Source organism: Stegostoma tigrinum, chromosome 24, assembly GCF_030684315.1.
Source record: "Stegostoma tigrinum isolate sSteTig4 chromosome 24, sSteTig4.hap1, whole genome shotgun sequence".
NCBI classification, from domain to species: Eukaryota; Metazoa; Chordata; class Chondrichthyes; order Orectolobiformes; family Stegostomatidae; genus Stegostoma; species Stegostoma tigrinum.
Window position 1 is genome coordinate 16,523,738 of NC_081377.1, and position 19,162 is coordinate 16,542,899.

Below are 19,162 nucleotides of genomic sequence, written 5' to 3' on the forward strand. Positions count from 1 at the left end.
AAAGGGAGGGAGAGTTTTTTTTTTAAAAATTACTAACACAATGGAAAAGGGGCTTAGAAAATTATATTAGAACCAAATGCTGATAAGTTCTATGGTCCTGAGGGACTTCATGCTCAGAGCTAAAAAGTTGCTGCTGCTTTTAATTTTACAACATTCCCTAAATTCTGGAAAGCTTTGGGAAACTCCTCCATTCATAGAAGAGAGAACCCAGGAAATTACAAGTTGAAATTCTATAAGATTTTTGGCAAGGTGCAACAACAAAGATTATGACATAAAAATGAGACCTCATGGTGTAGGATTTAACAGCTTCAGCAGCAAGCTGGTTAGCTTAAAAGGAAACAGAGTAAGCATAAATGGATAGTTTTGAGGCGTGGCAAGATGTAACCGACAGAATGCCACAGGGATCAGTGCTAGGGCCTCACTGTTTAATATCATTCACAATTACTTGGTTGAATGAACAAATAGAAAAGTAGCTAAATTGGCTGATGACTGAAAGACAGGGAGAACACCAACACGAAGTGTAAACAAGGAGCCTGCAAATGAATAGAAATAGGGTCAGTGTTTGGGCAAAAATGTGGACAGCAAAATTGAATTTGGGAAAATGCAGACTTGTCCATACAGGCAGGAAGAATAGGAAGGTACATTTTACTAAATGGAGAGGTTACCGAACTCTGGAGATACAGAAATTAGTACACAGGCACAGCAAGTGACTCAGAAAGCAAATGGAATGGGGCCATTTATTTTACACTTACAATAGAAGTAGGGTTCAGCTGCAACTGTTCATGGGATTGATAAGGTCACATCTGCAATAAAATGTACAGACTGATATCCTTATTTAAGGAAGAGTGGGAGTTTGGACCAGGGGCCTGTCAGGAAAGGGTGAGTCACTGATTTAAATCTTTAAGCAGCAGCAGCACCTCAGAGAGCAGAGGTTTCTGGGAAAGAAGGGACTTTTTTTCCCCCCGTCAGCTATGTAAAAGTGAGTGTTTTCTAAACGTGAGACCCTACCCTCGTGGGGCTTCCCACCCATCCACCTCCTCTGACCTTATACACCAGGGACAAATGAGGTAAGCTTCTGTTTTTTTTTTACTTTCTGCTAAGGAGACTAGCAGGGATGGCATTGCAGGGAGTGGAATGTTCCTCCTGCATAATGTTTGAGGTGAGGGATGCCATTAGTGTCCCATCCAAGTACATCTGCAGGAAGTGCACTCAACTCTTGCTCCTCTAAGACCGCGTCAGGGAACTGGAGCAGGAGATGGATGAACTTCGGATCATTTGGGAGGTACAGTCTGTGATAGAGAAGAGTTACAGGGAAGTAGTTACTCCTAAGCATAAAGAAAGCTGGGTAACTGTTAGAAGGTGGAAAAAGCAGTCAGTGCAGGGATCCCCTGTGGTCGTTCCTCTGAAAATCAAGTATACCATTTTGGATACTGTTTTTGTTGGGGGGGGGGAAACTTACAAGAGACATGCACTGGGGTGCAGGTCTCTGGCACAGAAAGGGAGGGGGGATAGGAGGAGAGTGTTAGCCATTGGAGTCTCAATAGTTAGAGGGACAGATAGAAGGTTTGTTGGGAACGAAAGAGACTCACGGCTGGTGTGCTGCCTCCCATGTGCTAGGGTCCGAGATGTCTCGGATCACGTCTTTGGGGTCCTGAAGGGAGAGGGTGACCTGCCCCAAGTCGTAGTCCACATAGGTACCAACGACATAGGTAGAAAGAGGGATAGGGATGTAAAGCAGGATTTCAGGGAGCAAGAGTGGAAGCTGAGAGCCAAAACAAACAGAGTGGTTATCTCTGGTTTGTTACCTGTGCCACGCAATAGCGAGGCAAAGAACAGGGAGAGACAGTAGCTGAAAACGCAGCTGCAAGGATAGTACAAGACGGAGGGTTTCAGGTAGATGGATAATTGGGGCTCATTCTGGGCAAGGTGGGACCTCTACAAACAGGACGGTATCCACTTGAACCAGAGGGGTACTAATATCCTGGGCAGGAAATTTGCCAGTGCTATTCAGGTGGATTGGAAACTGTGGTGTAGTTCCAGTACACAGGAGGATGAGAGTAGGGAGGACATGGGCAAGATTTCACTGTCACAGGAGTGTGCTGGCAGACAGCAAGCTGGTTTGAAGCGTATCGACTTCAACGCCACGAGTATCTGGAATAAGGTAGGTGAACTTGCAGCATGGATTAGGTACCTGGGACTTCGATGTTGTGGCCATTTCAGAGACATGGATAGAGCAAGGTCAGGAATGCATGTTGCAGGTTCCAGGGTTTAGATCTTTCATTAGGATCAGGGAAGGTGGTAAAAGATGGGGGTTATGGCTTTGTTAGTCAAGGACAGTATTACGGTGGCTAAAAGAACTTTTGATGAGGACTTGTCTACTGAGGTGGTATGAGCTGAGGTCAGAAACAGGACAGGAGAGGTAACACTGCTGGGAGTTTCTTTATAGGCCTCCGCAAAGTGCCAGGGATGTGGAGAGGATTGGGAAAACTATTCTGGGCAGGAGTGAAAGGAACAGGGTAGTCATTATGAGTGATTTTAACTTCCCTAACATTGACTGGAAATGCTATAACTAATACGTCGGATGGATCAGTTTTTGTCCAATGTGTGCAGGATGGTTTCCTGACACAGTACGTCGAAGTGCTGACAAGAGGGGAGGCCACAATGGATCTGGTACTTGGTAATGAACCAGGCCAGGGGTTTGATTTAATGACAGGTGAGCACGTTGGAGAGAGTGACCATAATTCGGTTACGTTTAGTTTGGCAATGGAAAGGGATAGGAACAAGCCACAGGGCAAGGGCAATTATAATGCCATTAGGCAAGGCTTAGGAGGCATAGAATGGGGACAATCAAAATGTGGAGCTGGTTTAAGGAACAGATATTGCGTGTCCTTGATAGTTGTGTCCCTGTCAGGCAGGGAGGAAGCAATAAGATAAGGGAACCGCAGTTTACTAAAGAAATTGTATCTCTTGTTAAGCGGAAGAGGGAGGCTTATGTGACGATGAGACAAGATGGTTCAGATGAGGTGATGCAGAGTTACAGATTGGCTAGGAAGGATTTAAAGAGAGAGTGTTAAGAAGAGCAAGGAGGGGACATGAGCAGACATTAGCAAGTAGAATAAACGAGAACCCTAAAGCTTTCTGAGGAATAAGAGGATTGCTAGGGTAGGAATAGGGCCAGTCAAAGACAGAAGTGGGAAGTTGTGTGTGGACCCTGGGGAGATCGGAGAGGTGCTAAACAAATATTTCTCATCTGTTTTCACTCAGGAAAAAGGAGAATATTGTAGAGAAGACTGAATTACGGGCTACTAGAATTGAAAGGATTGAGGTTAGTAAGGAAGGAGGTATTATCAATTCTAGAAGGGGTGAAGGGAGATAAATCCCCTGAGCCAGATAGGATTTTTCCAAGGATTCTCTGGGAAGCTAGGGAGGAGATGGCAGAGCCTTTGGCCTTGATCTTTGAGTCCTCATTGTCTACAGGTTTAGCAGACGACTGGAGGATTGCAAATGTTGTTCCCTTGTTCAAGAACGGCAGTAGAGATGACCCAGGTAATTATAGGCCTGTGAGCCTTACGTCTGTTGTAGGAAAAGTTTTGGAAAGGATTGTAAGAGATAGGATTTATAATCACCTAGCAAGCAACAATTGATTGGAGATAGTCAACATGGATTCGTCAAGGGCATGTCTCACAAACCTCAGTTTTTTGAAGAAGGAGACCAAGCATGTGGATGAGGGTAGGGTAGTTGACGTGGTACATGGACTTCAGTAAAGCCTTTGATAAGGTTCCACATGGTATGCTATGAAGAAAATGCAGATGCATGGGATTGAGGGAGATTCAGCAGTGTGGACTAGAAACTGGCTTTCTGTGACAGTGTGGAAGAATGTCACAAGTTGCAGGGAGACTTGGATAAACTGCAGAATTGGGCTGAAAGGTGGCAAATGAAGTTCAATGTGGATAAATGTGAGGTGATTGACTTTGGGAAGAATAATAGGAACGCAGAATAGTGGGTCAATGGAAAGATTCTTGGTAGTGTGAATGTGCAGAGGGATCTTGGTGACAATGCAGATAAATCCCTGCAAGTTGCAACCCAGGTTCATAGTGTTGTTAAGAAGGCATATGGTGTGTCAGGTTTTATTGGTAGAGGGATTGAGTTCCGGAGCCACGATGTCATGCTTGAACTGTACAAAACATTAGTGCAGCCTCACTTGGAATATTGTGTACAGTTCTGGACGCCCCATTACAGGAAGGATATGGAAGCATTGGAAAAGGTGCAGAGGAGAGTTACCAGGATGTTGCCTGGTCTGGAGCGAAGGACTTATGAGGAAAGGTTGAGGGACTTGGGTCTGTTCTAATTGGAGAGAAGGTGGCTATGAGGGGATTTATTAGAGACACACAAGATGATCAGAGGATTAGATAGGGTGGACAGAGAGAGTCTTTTCCGAGGATGATGACGTTGGCTTGGACAAGGGGGCACAGCTGCAAATTGAGGGGTGATAGATTTAAGGCAGATGTCAGAGGCAGGTTCTTTACTCAGAGTGCTAAGGGCATGGAATGCCCTGCCTGCCAATGTAGTTAACTCAGCCACATTAGGGGCATTTAGACAGTCCTTGGATAAACATATGGATGATGGGATAGTGTAGGGGGTTGGGCTTAGATTAGATCACAGGTCGGCGCAACATCGAGGGCCGAAGGGCCTATTGTGCGCTGTACTGTTCTATGTTCTATGAAAGACCCTGACTGTATTAGCAGTGTAGAAGAGGTTTACTCGGCTGATTACCAGCATGACAAAGTTACCTAATGAGCAAAACTGGACAGGGTGGGCCTGTATCCTTTGTATTTCAAAAGGATGACAAGTCATCTTATTGAGACATTTAAAATCCTGAGGGGACTTGACAGGGTGGATGCTGAAAGGGTGTTTCCCCTTGTGGGAGAGATGAGGAATAAAGGACATAGTTTATAAATGAGTGACCTTTCATTTAAGGGCAGAGCAGAGTAGAAATCAGAGTTATTAATTTGATATTAACTGAAACGAATGCTCTTCCCAAAAGAGCAAACGTATGCACATAGTCTTAGTGCCAATAGATTGCAAAAAGAGATCACAGAATCACTATAGTGTGGGAACAGGCCATTTGGCCCATCGAGTAACACCGACTCTCCGAAGAGCATCTCACCCACAACCACACTTTATCTTATCACCCTGCATTTCCCATGGCTGACCCACCTAGCCTGCAAATCCCTGGACACTATGGGCAATTTAGCATGGCCAATCCACCTAACCCTGCACATCTTGGGACTGTGGGAGGAAATCAGAGCACCCTGAGGAAACCCACGCAAACATCAGGAGAATGGGCAAACTCCACACTTGAACTCCCAAGGCTGTAAGCGAACCTGGGTCCCTGGCACTGTGAGGCAACAATGCTCATTACTGACCCCCATGCCAAAGTTTGAAAAGTAAACCCTAGAATTTCCAATCATAATCTAATACCTGTTGTGAATTATTTCAAGCACAGACTCCCCGTTACGGAACAACCAATTAACATGGGCTGTCTGTGGTTCTGCATGAGAATAACGGTCAGTTTACTGTTATAAGAGAAGACTGAAGCTGCAAACCACTTGTACGTTGAAAAACAACACTTATGCTGCTGTTTTCTTTGAGGCTAAAGCATTTGGAGCTGGAAAAGTTGCTCCATTCTACTCTGTCGTTACTTGTAGAAATATAGCATTATCGAAGCAGTGTGAAGGCTGCTTTTTGTGTTAATAGTGAACGCAAAAAAAGGGCTCTAATGCAGAGGAAAACATATCTGTGCTACATTGAGCATTGACAAGAGGCACTTAACTTGTAATAACATTACAGAATGCCTTATACCCTTACCCTTTATTTCACTAGTTCAGATTTTTATACAAATAATAACAATAGAACGAGAGATAAAACAACTTAACTATACCTGTAAAGAATCAGGCTCGTCCTTAATTCTTGCACCTTCTTGCGGTGCCAAGGCTTTCTCATACCCTTCATCTAAAGGTTCATCTTTTATTTTCATACCCGGCATAAAAATTGAGTTGGAAGTGCTTTTAAGAGCTTCAGTGTGTCGGTGTAAATTTGAACTCTTTTCCTAGAAAAAAAATTCTGTGAAAACTCTTAACTCCTTAACGTTGAAATCTGAAGCTTATCTCACCAACCATGGCAAATTCAATCACTTCATTCAAAGCCTGAAAAGAGTCGAGGTACTCTAGCATGCACTGAAAATGATTTACCGATTTTATTTGACTTATTTTATGTTTTCAGCTTCAGAGCACAAATTGCCAGCATGAACTCCATTAGATTGTAATTTTCTCTTGCTGACCAGCTGAGGCCTGGGACTTGAAAACATCTTAGCTTAACAAGATACTGGACACATATGCTACATTGAGGGGTCTGAAAGGAGTATATACCAAGTTGTGAAAAAAAAAGGATTAAACCATATTGTGGGAATGAACTATTGAAAATGTTCCAGCTAGGGAGCTTTTATTTGACATAGCAATGTGAATCTTTTCTGAAGTTGTGTACAATGAAATCTAGGTGTCCAGAAGTCAACAAGCTTACAATCAATTTCAATCTGTCAAGAGGGAACAATTACTTTAATTACTGCAAATATCTCAATCCTGCCTTAACACTAGATTGTCGACATTTAACATGGATTTGTCAGCCAAATTGTATTGGTGAAATTTAAGGGAAAAAAATTACAATGGTAATTTGCTTACAATGATCTCCAGACAAAATGATTATTATAACTGATAAGCATTCAAGTAGCTGTGAGGGCTGTCTAATTAAACTAAATTTTACACACTGCTATCACACTCCAGTTATGGACTGCTAAGAAATGGAACCAAACGATGCATGGAAATGCGATCTTTAAATCAAATGGGTTGCTTATGTGGCACAAAAGTTTTAAACAGGCATCAACTGTTAGCTGTTACATCATCAATATTTTACAGCAAAAAGATAAAATGATTAAATTAAACTCCTGTGGAAGAATATTAAAAGTATGTCTAAATTAAATCAAACAGGAATGCACACGCTTGAAGCTGTTCAGTATTTAAATTGCTGATGACCAGCACCATTTGTTTTTCAATTTAATTCAATTATTACTTTTAATTTAAATAGAAGTTCTAAATAATAACCTTATCAGGCAAGGGAGCATTTTTTTTCACAAACTGGTTAAATACAATCGATCAGTGCAAGCAATGAAGACTCATTTATCTAGCACTTCATGAATGACAAAGCATTTTTGAGGTATTATAATTATTGTAATGCCAGGAAGAAAGCAGCCAACTTATGCAAAAAAAAGTTCAACTGTGATAATGACCATATAATCTGCTTTTATTATGTTGAGTAGTGGATAATTCTTGGCCAGCAACAGGAGATAAGTCCCCTGTTATTCAAAACAGCAGCATGTAATACTTATAGCTCCACCTGAGGGGCCAGACATCTCCTACTAAAGATGGCATCTCTTGACAGACTCTGCACTGCCTCAAAGCGTTATTTCTTGATTTTTGTGCTGAAATCACGGTTTGGTATCAGTCAGCTTTGCAGAGTCAGGAGGGAGAGATCACAAACAAAATGAGACACAGCCCAAGTGAGCTACAGTTCCGGTAATTTGGAGGCAATATGGGAATCCACTGGACAGGGAGGAGGCACTTGCCTTTTTTTGGTTGATTTTAACAGGATAAATTGAAGGCCAGGATCAGGGGCTCAGCACAAAAAGAGTGATATCACAGGTAAACTGCAAATTCATTGGTTGGTGATAGATACTAATTTGGCTACTACAGGTTATTTTCATATCACCAGTAAATAGGGGAAATATTAACAGGCTACAATCTAAAAGGCTAATACAAAATTGTTAAAATTCAAATTAAAAACTAAATAATTAAAACAGAGATGGTATGTTCTAACTGCACAACGCAGGAACTGGTGGATCCCATTACAGTTCATTATGACTACCTGTGCAGTAAAGTGTTGATTCCTTGAGCAACTACAGCTCAGAATTGATAAGCTGAGTGTGAGCTTCGAACACAGACAAGTCAAGGAAGTGGTGAATTACCTACACTCTATCAGGAGGCACTCACACCCATTTAATTAATTACCTCAGATTCAGTCAGTGGTCAGGAAGAGGAAAGGGTGACTATGCAAGGCAGATAGATTGATTCAGGAGGTAGTGGTGAAGGAACCTCAGCCCTTGAGCTTGACATATGGGTTTGAGATTCTTGCCCGCTGTGTGGAGTGGGAAGGGAAAGATCCCGTTGTCGTGGTCCACATAGGTACCAACGACATATAGAGGAAGAGGTAATAGATTCTGTTGAGGGAATATGAACAGCCAGGGGCTAAATTAAAAAGCAGAAACAAAGAGAATAATCACTGGATAACTACCCGAGCCACGACCAAACTGGCACAGGGACAACAAAATTAAAGTAGTAAATATATGGCTCAAAAGATTGATACAAGAGAAACAGGTTTGAATTCATGGGACACTGGGACCAGTATTGGGCAAGGAGGGAGCTGTTATGACATAATGGGCTCCACCTGAACCCGGCAGGGACCAGAGTACTAGCGAATCACGTAATTGCGTAAAGGTTTAAACTAAATCTGGGAGGGAGTTGGGAGGCAGCAGATTCAGTTTGCAAGGAAAATTATGGAAAAAGTTAAGAGTTAGGGCTCAGCAGAAGTTATTAAACAAAAATGGAAGTTGTTGGAAAAGCTCAGCAGGTCTGGCAGCATCAGTAGAGTTAAAAAAAAATCAGAGTTAACGTTTCGGGTCTGGTGATCCTTCCTCACGTTATTAAAGTTTCCAGAATCAGTAATAGAACAAAGATTATGTAAAGGATCAGGAATCTAACTTCAGGCACAGCAGAAAAGGGGGCAGTCAAAGCACAACTGAGTGTGTTGGACTCAAGTCACGCAGAATGCTAAACAAGATAAATGAGGTGCAGCATAGACTGAAATTGGCAGGAACAATGTTTTGGGTATCACAGCAAGGGGATCAGGGCTGGGAACTAAATATCCAAAGATACACATCCTCTTGAAAGAACAGGCAGATGGCCAAAGGGAGCAGGCTGCTTTGTTAGTAAGAAATGCAGTTATATTGACAGCAGAAAGAGGTGATGACCTAGTGGAATTATTACTTGGCTGTTAATCCAGCAACCCAGATAATGTTCTAGGGAACCTGTGTCAAATCCCGCCACAGCAGATGGTTGAATTTGAATTCGATAAATATCTGGAATTAAGAAACTAACATGATCTGAATCCATTGTCGACTGTTGGAAAAACCCATCTGGTTCAAATATGTATCAGAGATAATGGGAGCTGCAGATGCTGGAGAATCCAAGATAATAAAGTGTGAAGCTGGATGAACACAGCAGGCCAAGCAGCTGTGCTCCTGAGATGCTGCTTGGCCTGCTGTGTTCATCCAGCTTCACACTTTATTATCTTGGTTCAAATATGCATGGCCGTCATTTGACTCCAGAGCCACAGCAATGTGGTGGACTCTCAACTGCCCTCTAGGCAATCAGGGTTAGGCAATAAATGCTGCCTGGCCAGCAACACCCTTATCCTGCGAATGAATGAAGAAAGAAAAGAAGCAAGTGATATAGAGTCAGAAGGCACAGAATCTGTGTGGGTACAGTTGAAGAACTGCAAAGAAAAAAATAGCCTGCTGGGAGCTGTAGGCAGGCCTCCCTAAGTCATCAGGATGTGGGGAAGAAAATAAATCAGGGGGAAAAAAAAAAGGCATTTAAGCAAGGTACTATTACAATAATCACGGAGGATGGGAAGATCAGGTTGGTAGCAGATCTCAAGGAAAGGAATTCACTGAACATTTACCGGATGGTTTTTTTGAAGAACCTTGTGCCAGAGCCCAATAAGACAGGCAATTCTGGATTTGGTGATGTGTAATGAAGCAGACTTGATTATTGAGCTTAAGGTGAAGGAAGCCGTAGGGTGCAGTGATCACAATATGGTGGAATTCATCCTGCAGTTTGAGAGGGAGAAGCTACAATCAGATGCAACATTATTGTAATTTAGTCAAGGTAGCGACAAAAAAACATGGGGTGAGCTGGCCAGATTTATTTCAAAAGAAAGCCTAGCAGTGAAGATGGCGCAGCAGCAATGGCAGGAGTTTGTCGAGGTAATTCAACAGGCAAAGCAGAAATTCACCTGAAGGAAGAGAAAACATATTTAGACAAGGACAAGGCAACTATGGCTGACAAGGGAAGCCAGGGATAGCATAAAAGTAAAACATAACGCACATAATATAGTGAAGATTAATGGTCAGGCAGAGGCCTTTGAAAATCAACAGCGGATAACTTTAAAAAAAAGCACAAACTTGAGGGGGGTAAGTAGAAAAGATAATATGACAGCAAATTAGCTAGTGATATAAAAGGTAAGGCGAGGCAAGGGTGGATATTGGACCAATGGAAAATAAGGATAGAGAAGCAGTATGAGGAACAAAGAAGTGGCAGAGTAACTGAAGAGATACTTTGCAACAATCTTCATGGTGGAAGACATCAGTAGCCTACAAGAACTTAAGACAGCGGGCAGAGATAAGTGTCGTGGCCACACGAAGGAGCAGGTGCTGGGAAGTTGAAAGGTCTAAGGGTGGATAAATCTCCCAGACCAAATGGGCTACACCCCAGAGTTCTCCAGGAGATAGCTAACAAGATTGTACAGGCATTGTTGGTGATCTTTCAGGAGTTATCAAAGGCAGGACGACTGGAAAGTGGCTAATGTGGCATCAGAGGGAGGGAATCAGTAAATTATAGGCCAGTCAGCTGACCTCAGTCATTGGTAAGATTTGACAGCCCTTAAAAGATGAGACTGTGGAGTACTTGGTAATGCATGGTAAAACAGGGCCAAGTCAGCATGACTTTGTCAAGGGGAAGTCACAGCTGACAAAATTGCTCGAATTCTTGGAAGAGGTAACAATCAAATTGGAAGGAGGCCAGAGGACGTGAGCTATTTCACAAGGTGCCACTCGGAAAGCTGCTAAATAAGAGCCCATGGTGTTAGGGAAAGTGTAATTGCATGGATACAGGCTTGACTGACTGGCAGAAAGCAGGGAAGAGGAATAAAGTGGTCTTATTCAGGACAGCATCCAGTGACTAGCAGAATTTCACAAGGGTCAGTGTTGAGACCACAACAATTCAAGTTATACAATAATGAAGGAACAGGCCAAAGGAATTGAGTGCATTGTTGCTCAGTTAGGTGGAGTGACAAGTAGTGCTGAGGAAGTGGGAAGGCTGCAGAAGGGTGTGGGCAGGCTAGGACAGTGGGCAAGAAAGTTGCAGATGGAATGCAACGTGGTACGGTGTGAGTTTAAGCACTTTAGTTGGAAGAACTGCAGTACAAACTCTTTGTTAAAGGGTGAAAGGCTTCAGGAATCTGAAGCACAAACGGACTTGCGGAGTCTTGGTTCAAGATTCTCTTAAATTTAACATGCAGGTTCAGCTGGCAATAAGGAAGGGAAATGCAACATTCACATTCATTTCAAGAATTCATTTCAAACAGCAAAGATGTACTGCTGAGACCAGACAAGACTCACGTCAGACTGCATTTGGAATACCCAAGGATGGATATGTAAACATTTGAGGGGATCCTGAGGAGGTTTACATGATCGATCCCAGGAGTGAAGGACTTGTCACGTGTGGTTGAGAACTACTGGTCTGTACTTCAAGTTTAGAAGCATCTGGGGAGAATCTGATTGAAACTTACAGAATACTGAGGGGCCTGGATGCAATCAACATGGAGAACACGTTTTCAGTCGTGGGAGAGATTTTCCCAAGGGCATAGCACCAGAGTGAAGGGACGAGCCTTTAAAACTGACATGAGGAAGAATTTCTTCAGCCAAAGGGTAGTTAATCGTGGAACTCATGGCCACAAAGGGCTCTGAAAGCCAAATTATTGAATGTATTTAAGACATCGATAGATAGGTTCTTGATTGGTATGGGGATCAAGATTTATGAGAAGGCGGCAGGAGAATGGGGTTGAGAATTAGATCAGCTGTGACCAAATGGCAAAGCAGACTTCAATGGGACAGTGGCCAAATTTTGCTCCTATATTGTGGTCTTACAGATTTAACCCACAACTAGTGTCCCCTGTAAGGTGCCCAGCACTCTGTGTTCTGCGCATGCTGACCAGCATGTCAAGACACTGACACCTGGCTTCAGAAATCACTGCCACTAACATAGCTTAAAACGGGCTAAACAATGGAATAAAAGACAGGGGAACTATTTCACCCATAACCTACCAACTCAGCAGTAAATGGGCTACCAACTAAGCCACAGCTGGCACTTGAGGGAAAGAAAGTGATGAGAAGAAAAAGTATGTTAGAATTTGACAATATGTAGGACTTTAACACAAAGTTAAAGTAGAATTTGATTGATGTGGGTTAATTACACAAAAATAAACTTGATCATAATGCTGTTTCTTACCACAGGTGATGCTGTTATTGCTGTTATAGTTGCTTCTGATTCAATTCCATCAATGTCTTGTGTTTCATCTAATTGCAAAAAAATTTTAATAAATCATTTGCAGCAAAAGCCATCAAGCTTCCAAAGAATACACTTCAGGTTTATATCCGACTCCAACTACTTTTCACCACTAACAAAAGCTGCTGCTGGTTTTTAAATTGCGCATCTCAGGTCAAGATGACAAACATTTCCATTAAATTCCACGCTTAGCAAATTTCAGGGCTTTGCAAAATTGTTAGATGCTGCCTGCACACTTCAACCTTACTAATTATGTTCTTCAGCATCCTTGATTATTTTCCTATGTCTTTCATTATGGTTTCACGTACAGATGAATAGATCTGGCTATGGGTAGCAATGACAGAAACTTACACATTGAATATGGACAAACCACTCAAGTCTAAGAACTACAGACTGAGGAAACAAGAATTACTGGAAGCACCGATTTAAACTTTACAAAGACCCACATGTCCTTTGGAGTTCTGAAGAAGGGTCAATGCACCCAAATCACTGAATCTGTCTCCTCTGCAAAGATGTTGCAAGACCTGCCTAGTTTCTCCAGGTATTTCTGTTTTTGTTTCATATTTCCAGCAGCTGCAGCTCTTTATTTTTTGCTTAGGGTCCTTTGGATACGGGTGCTCAAAAACATTTCAGCTTATGCAGCAGCCAGAAATATGAGACAGAGGGTTGTACTTCAGAATATTCTTCAAATTTTCAGATCCTGTGGAGCTACCTCCCACAGACGTGGTGTACATCTTCACAGAAGGATGAGACAAAATGCCCAAATTTTCATTCATTTTAAATCAATGAATGCAGGAAAAAATGTACCAAGTGTGCAGCACATGTTCTTTTCATTTATACTTTGCAAGTTGCTTCCCAGGTCAGGCCAGGCCAGGCCAAGTCAACATAGCCTGAGGGGAAAGCCACTGCATGGGGATGACTGAAAAGGAATGAGCAAGGCATCTGAAAGCGGTCTATTCTCTGATGAAGGGTCTAGGCCCGAGACGTCAGCTTTTTGTGCTCCTGAGATGCTGCTTGGCCTGCTGTGTTCATCCAGCCTCACATTTTATTATCTCGTATTCCCTGCAGGAACTGGCAGTAAATCCCACTGATCCCTTGTTTACTTGATGCACTCCCTTACATACAAAATTCTTTTGGGACTAAATCTTCACCTACTCGCGTATCTGTCAATGTTGTTTTCTGAAGGAATGTCTTTCGGGAGAAAGTGTGCATGAGAACTTGACACACATTTACAAGGTTAATTGCAACATCAATTCATTAACAAAGTAAAAAGATTACTGAAACAAAACAAATACAGCCCTAACAATATAGTGGTACAAGCCAATTCATTGTGCTCCTGAGATGCTGCTTGGCCTGCTGTGTTCATCCAGCTTCACACTTCGTTATCACCAGACCCACATTTATTTTACTTTTTTTCTGTTTAGTATTTCTCCTGGAATGCTATCAGACAAACTATACAGCAAGTAGTAATGGGAGCTTGCATGCAAAGTACACTGAAATAATCTTGGAAACTGAAAAGGCAAATAATCAAGCTACTTTAAGCCTCCAGAGAATATCTCTAACTAACTACAAGGTCTCAGTCAGGAACAGTGCAAGGCTGATGTCTCCACTCTTCTTTCCTTATCTGTGACAAAATACATAACCTCCACTTGTTATCTTCCTGATGCCATAACTTTTATATAGCTACTTTTGAGAGCTTATTCCAAAGACTACAGTTTCCAATTCATCTTCTGAAGTTTACAACTCCTATCCAGTTTTCTGATCTTGCCTTGTAGTGCCAACAAAATTTCAGTTTATTATTCTGATGCCAATAGTAATGAATGCAGATTAGACAAATAAACTCCAGAAAGTGATTTATGGTCTCAGGTTGCCCAATATCCGGACTAAAACTATACCAGTACTGAAGAAAATACAAAGTGCTGGACAGATTCAGCAGGTCCTGCAGCATCTTTGGAGAGAATATAAAAAACATTAAGAACTCGGAGCAGTTCAACCTTGAACTTGCTCCACCATTTAATCCGATCATGGTTGATAACACTGAGTACTGAAGAGGAACATAAAAGGGCTTTATTTCTCTCTCCACAGTTGCTTCCCCACCAGATGAGTTTCTCCAGTACTTTCTGCTTTTATTCTGGATCTCCAACATCTTCAGTACTTTGATTTTATACCATCATTGAGATGCCTTAAAATTGATTGAAGAATCATAAATACGAACATCACAAAAATAAATCACTCCTATATCGTGCTATGTGCCATCTAATTTATCTTGCTTTATACAGATTGGTTAAAAATAGAATGATCTACTTTGGAGTGACTGAAATCACAAAATAAACATGTTCAGATCAGCCAAGCAAGGGGGTTTTGCATATTTATAATTCTGACAATTATGTATAAAGGTGCAGCAAGGGAAGTAATTTGGTTACAGTAAATGAACGTTTGGCTATATGAAAAAATCTAAATGCTTACTCCTTCGCTCTTATTTTAGGGAAAATCGCTCTGGTGACTAGAAAAGCAAAGGCATCTCACAACAACATAAATCACAGCAATTGTTTTGCACCTACATTTATTGGCTACCTAGTAATGGAGTTTAACCAATGTACATTTGTCAGCCAACCAATATTTACCACTGCACCGCTCAAAGATAATCCAGGATACAAAAGAGTAGTTAAACAGTGAATCACGAAGTGGAATAAGCATCATGCAAGAAACAGAACGGTTAAATGAGACAAAACATGCAGGGCTGACAGGCCACAATGTGCTTTTAAGCAGGAATGGAATTCAGACAATTTGCTATCAGGTTCAGCGCCTGGAGGCAGGTCATCAATCTGTACTGGGTTTGAAGAAGTTGAATATCTGGAGCATGCGAAGTTACTGATACTCACGGATTTCATCCTACTCCTCCAAATGTTCCTAAATCCATAAAAATTTTAGCTATGATCTTGTTATTGGGTCAAATGGCTGAAATAAAGTTGCACTATTGACACAGTAGCAAAGTCAACATTATACAAGGTTTTATGGATTATTGGTCTCAGTGCACCAAGCAGCTTTACCCTGCAGTTGACCACTACCTGTGTAAACACCATACACCATGAATATCCCATTAAATTCAAAAGATAAACAAGTCAAGAAATTTCCAACGTCAACATTATTTTGCTTGTCAAAGATTTAAATAGTCTTTTCACAAGTTAAAGCAGAACCAATTTTTTTTTTCATATTTTCCCTTCATTCCCTTTGGATAGTTTTAAGTCAAGGCATTCCTTTAATAAAAAAACTGCCATTAATACTGTACACCCATTATCTCACTTCAAAAGGATCAAAATGTAGAAAGAGTGGAGACAAGAAACAGCAAACAGAACACCACTGGCAGGAGAAGTTTATTGCTTCTAACACCTCTCGAAAAAGTAGTGGAGCCATCACAGAAAGCATAATTCAAGTAATGGGCACTTGTAAGATAAGTACTGAAATAATCATAGAAAATTTTAATCTATGATTAAGAAGACTGGATGAATCAAATTGGCAATTGATATTCTTAAAGCTTATTCAGAGTGCTTTCTGAGAATCATATATTCTGGAGCCTATCAGGTATAGAATAGCTTATTCCCCAGTTATGTGTAATAAGGTAGCATGAATTAAAGATGCCTAGGAGACAGCAATCATAACTTGGAAGAGTTTCACTTTGAGGTTGAGGTCTAAAACTACTGTCTTCAACTTTAATCAAAGCAAATACAAGGGCATGAATCCAGAGTTGGCTAAAGAGAAATGATAAAATAGGAATCTAAGTACCTGTAAGTAGGTAATAAGCAAAAAAAAGTAAAAGATGGCCTTTAGCAGGTTAGGCTGGGGAACGAATAATGACAGAAGGGAAAAGGCAGGCTGCGAGTAAAATAGCAGAAATGGTAGGCTATTGAGAAATGTAGAGGAACAAAAGGAATTTGGTTCCATGTTCACATATCCCCAAAGGTAACAAGCTAGATAGATTAGGCAGTTAAGAAAGCAATACAAAGATACCTTTCACGATTAGTCCAGGCACTGAAGAGAAGGAAAGTTATCCTAGAATTGTACAGAAACTAGCTTGACTCAAGTTACAGTTCCACAACCAATTCTGATAGCCACATTACAGGAAGATGGTAAGCATATCTGAACGGATATTTTAAAAATTAAATATGGAGATAGATTGAATAAACGGAGAATAATTTTCTTTGGAACCGAGGATGAAGGAAATTTAATTAATGTGAATCATGAGGACCTAGACAGTGTGTACAGGAAGGATCTATTAACACCAAAGTCATCAACAGCCGAGGAACAACATTTAAAATATTCAGAAGAATTAAAAGGCAGCTGAGTTTTCTTCAGTTGGAGCCTGAAATATATCTGGCAATCACTATTTAAAAGCGTGCTTGATATTAAAACCCTCGTAGTGTATAAAAAGTATTTAGGTATGCACTTGAAGTGTTCTAACCAGAAGAGCCATGAAGCAAGAGTAGAAAGTAGGATTCAGCAGAAGAACACTTGTTTGGCTGGCAGGTAAATTATGAGCCTTTAACATTCTAAATCCTAAGATCTTGAACTTATTTTCCGCTGCTGACTGAAACTACCGAAGGAAATATTGTTCTGGAAGAACAGCTCAAACATAGGCCTAAATAACCTTGCTGTGAGCTCTATTATGATGTAAACTCTGGTATTTATATACTTTTTGATATTATTTATCATTCAGTTTGGGCTTCTGACTTTTGAGTTATTAAGAGGTGAGTTTTCTATGTCTGAAGTTAATCTTTACCTTGTACGTCTGAAGTTATGGTGACTTCTGTTAAAATCAGTTTTGAGGCTTGACTCAAGAGCAAAATGAGAATGAGTTGTGTGCCAATAATGGAACTTGTTAATTTTAGGCAGCTTTGCAACCCAGTAAAGAAAATAACGAGGCCTCAAGGTTTGTTAAGAGTTTGCTGGAACTTATTTTTTTTAAAGTGAAGGGAAACATCCATTGTTGGAAAAGGGGACTTGAATTTTACTTAGAATGGGGCAGTCCTCTTAAGTCTACAGAATAGAATGGCTACAGACACCAGTGTGTTCCTGAAGAGGGAAGGACATATTGTGAACTAGGTTACCTTAGTGTGACGAGCTAGACATGTCCCAGAAGAGAAGTGTTGAGATAAAACCCTGTAAAAGGCACTTAGAACTGAACATATTTAAGTTCCAGGAAGAAGTTATCTTCAATTCCAGTCAAAACAAAAATGAAGTTCTAAGAAACCTAAACCTAGCAAAATGTCAGAATAAGGCACTCTGGAGAGTATTGTCTGACTGTCATTTTGGGTCCTTTACAGGTGTGCTATGAAAAAACTGCTTTGTTTCTTTTCAACTTATAAAGGAGCATTTTGGGATCCAGGGACTGTACTTTTACTGTGTTTATAACTTATTGAATTTGAGTTACAAGTAGACATTTTGGATTATTCTATTTCATCTTCAATTCTTTTGTTACTAAACATGCGTTTTATTGTTAAAGCAAAATCTGCAGCACTGTATGATGTTTCAGCAAGACACCGCTTGGATTCAACTAAAACTAATCAAAATGAGGTACCAAGCAAGATTCCATCTTAAGTCTAATGTGTCCGATAATAACTGCTGCGGGCACCATAACATTATGCATGTACTTCCTTCTGTCGTGTCAATCACAAGTGCAAATCCACATTTAATTGACAAAAACCAAGCTTGGATTTGACTGCTCATTTTTGAAGAAGAACAGATTTGTTGACTGAAAATCTTAATATTTGGCTGAGTCATTGAAGGCTTGGTCCTTTATATTGAAGAATGGCATTAACTACTTGCACTCAATGTTCAAGGACTTTCAACGTCACTTTCTGCCTTCAAAGTACATAGGTGTCTCCACACACAAAACTTCTGTGCCTGATTGCAGTTAAAAAGTAGTTTGGAAATATTTCAGTTCCTCCCGTACAAACGTCTATTGCTTCCTACTTACTTTTCAGCAGCATCAAAAAAAAACTGGTTAATGAATTTCTAAAACTGAAAGAACTTGGACTTCTGGTTTACATAACATCATTCATGCTCCCAGGATCAATCAAAGACATGAAATCATTCTGAAGGGCAGTCACTGTTGTAATGTATAAAAACACCACAGCCAATGCACACACAGTAAAGTCAGACCATGAGATGAATGACCAAATTTTCATTTAAGGATAAATGTTGGCACAGCAAAGAAGGAGTTCTTCTGTCTTTCTAACAGTGACGAGTGATCTTTCCATCCATCTTAGGGCCCTGGTTTGAATTAAATGTAACTAGCAATAGCTTCAACAGTGGTGCACTCTTAGCACAGAACAGTCAGTGCAGACTGCGTGCTCAAGTCTTTGGAGTAGTACTTAAGCCCTCAACTTCATTCCTCAAAAATTAAGAATATTAATACTGAAAAATTCAGTGGTTATACTCACCCAAATAAGAAACAGTAAATGTGCTGAAATGGACATCTAGGTTCCACAAGCTTAGTGATATGAATTGACTGCACACATGTACATTCCACTGCATTAAGGTTTCTTCATTGCTTGTGAAATGAACAATAATTTTAAGACCACAAATCTAGTGGACTGCGTATATGGTCAATTAAGTAAATAAATTTTGGTAAAGTGAATACAAAACAA

The 19,162-nt window shown here is 40.8% G+C and overlaps 1 protein-coding gene across 7 annotated transcripts in view; it reads right to left on the bottom strand.

The window, feature by feature from the left end:
- The window catches only part of LOC125464971 (zinc finger MYM-type protein 4-like), a 194,792-nt gene that overhangs the window by 62,160 nt on the left and 113,470 nt on the right, over positions 1-19,162 (bottom strand). For 6 of the 7 annotated variants that reach the window (XM_048557957.1, XM_048557955.1, XM_048557952.1 and 3 more), the window contains 2 exons: positions 12,459-12,526; positions 5,942-6,109 (listed from right to left, as the gene is read on the bottom strand). In XM_048557957.1, coding sequence (XP_048413914.1) covers positions 5,942-6,109; positions 12,459-12,526 — 236 coding nt within the window. The remainder of the gene's footprint in view (positions 1-5,941; positions 6,110-12,458; positions 12,527-19,162) is intronic. The other variant, XM_048557956.1, reaches the window with a different exon arrangement.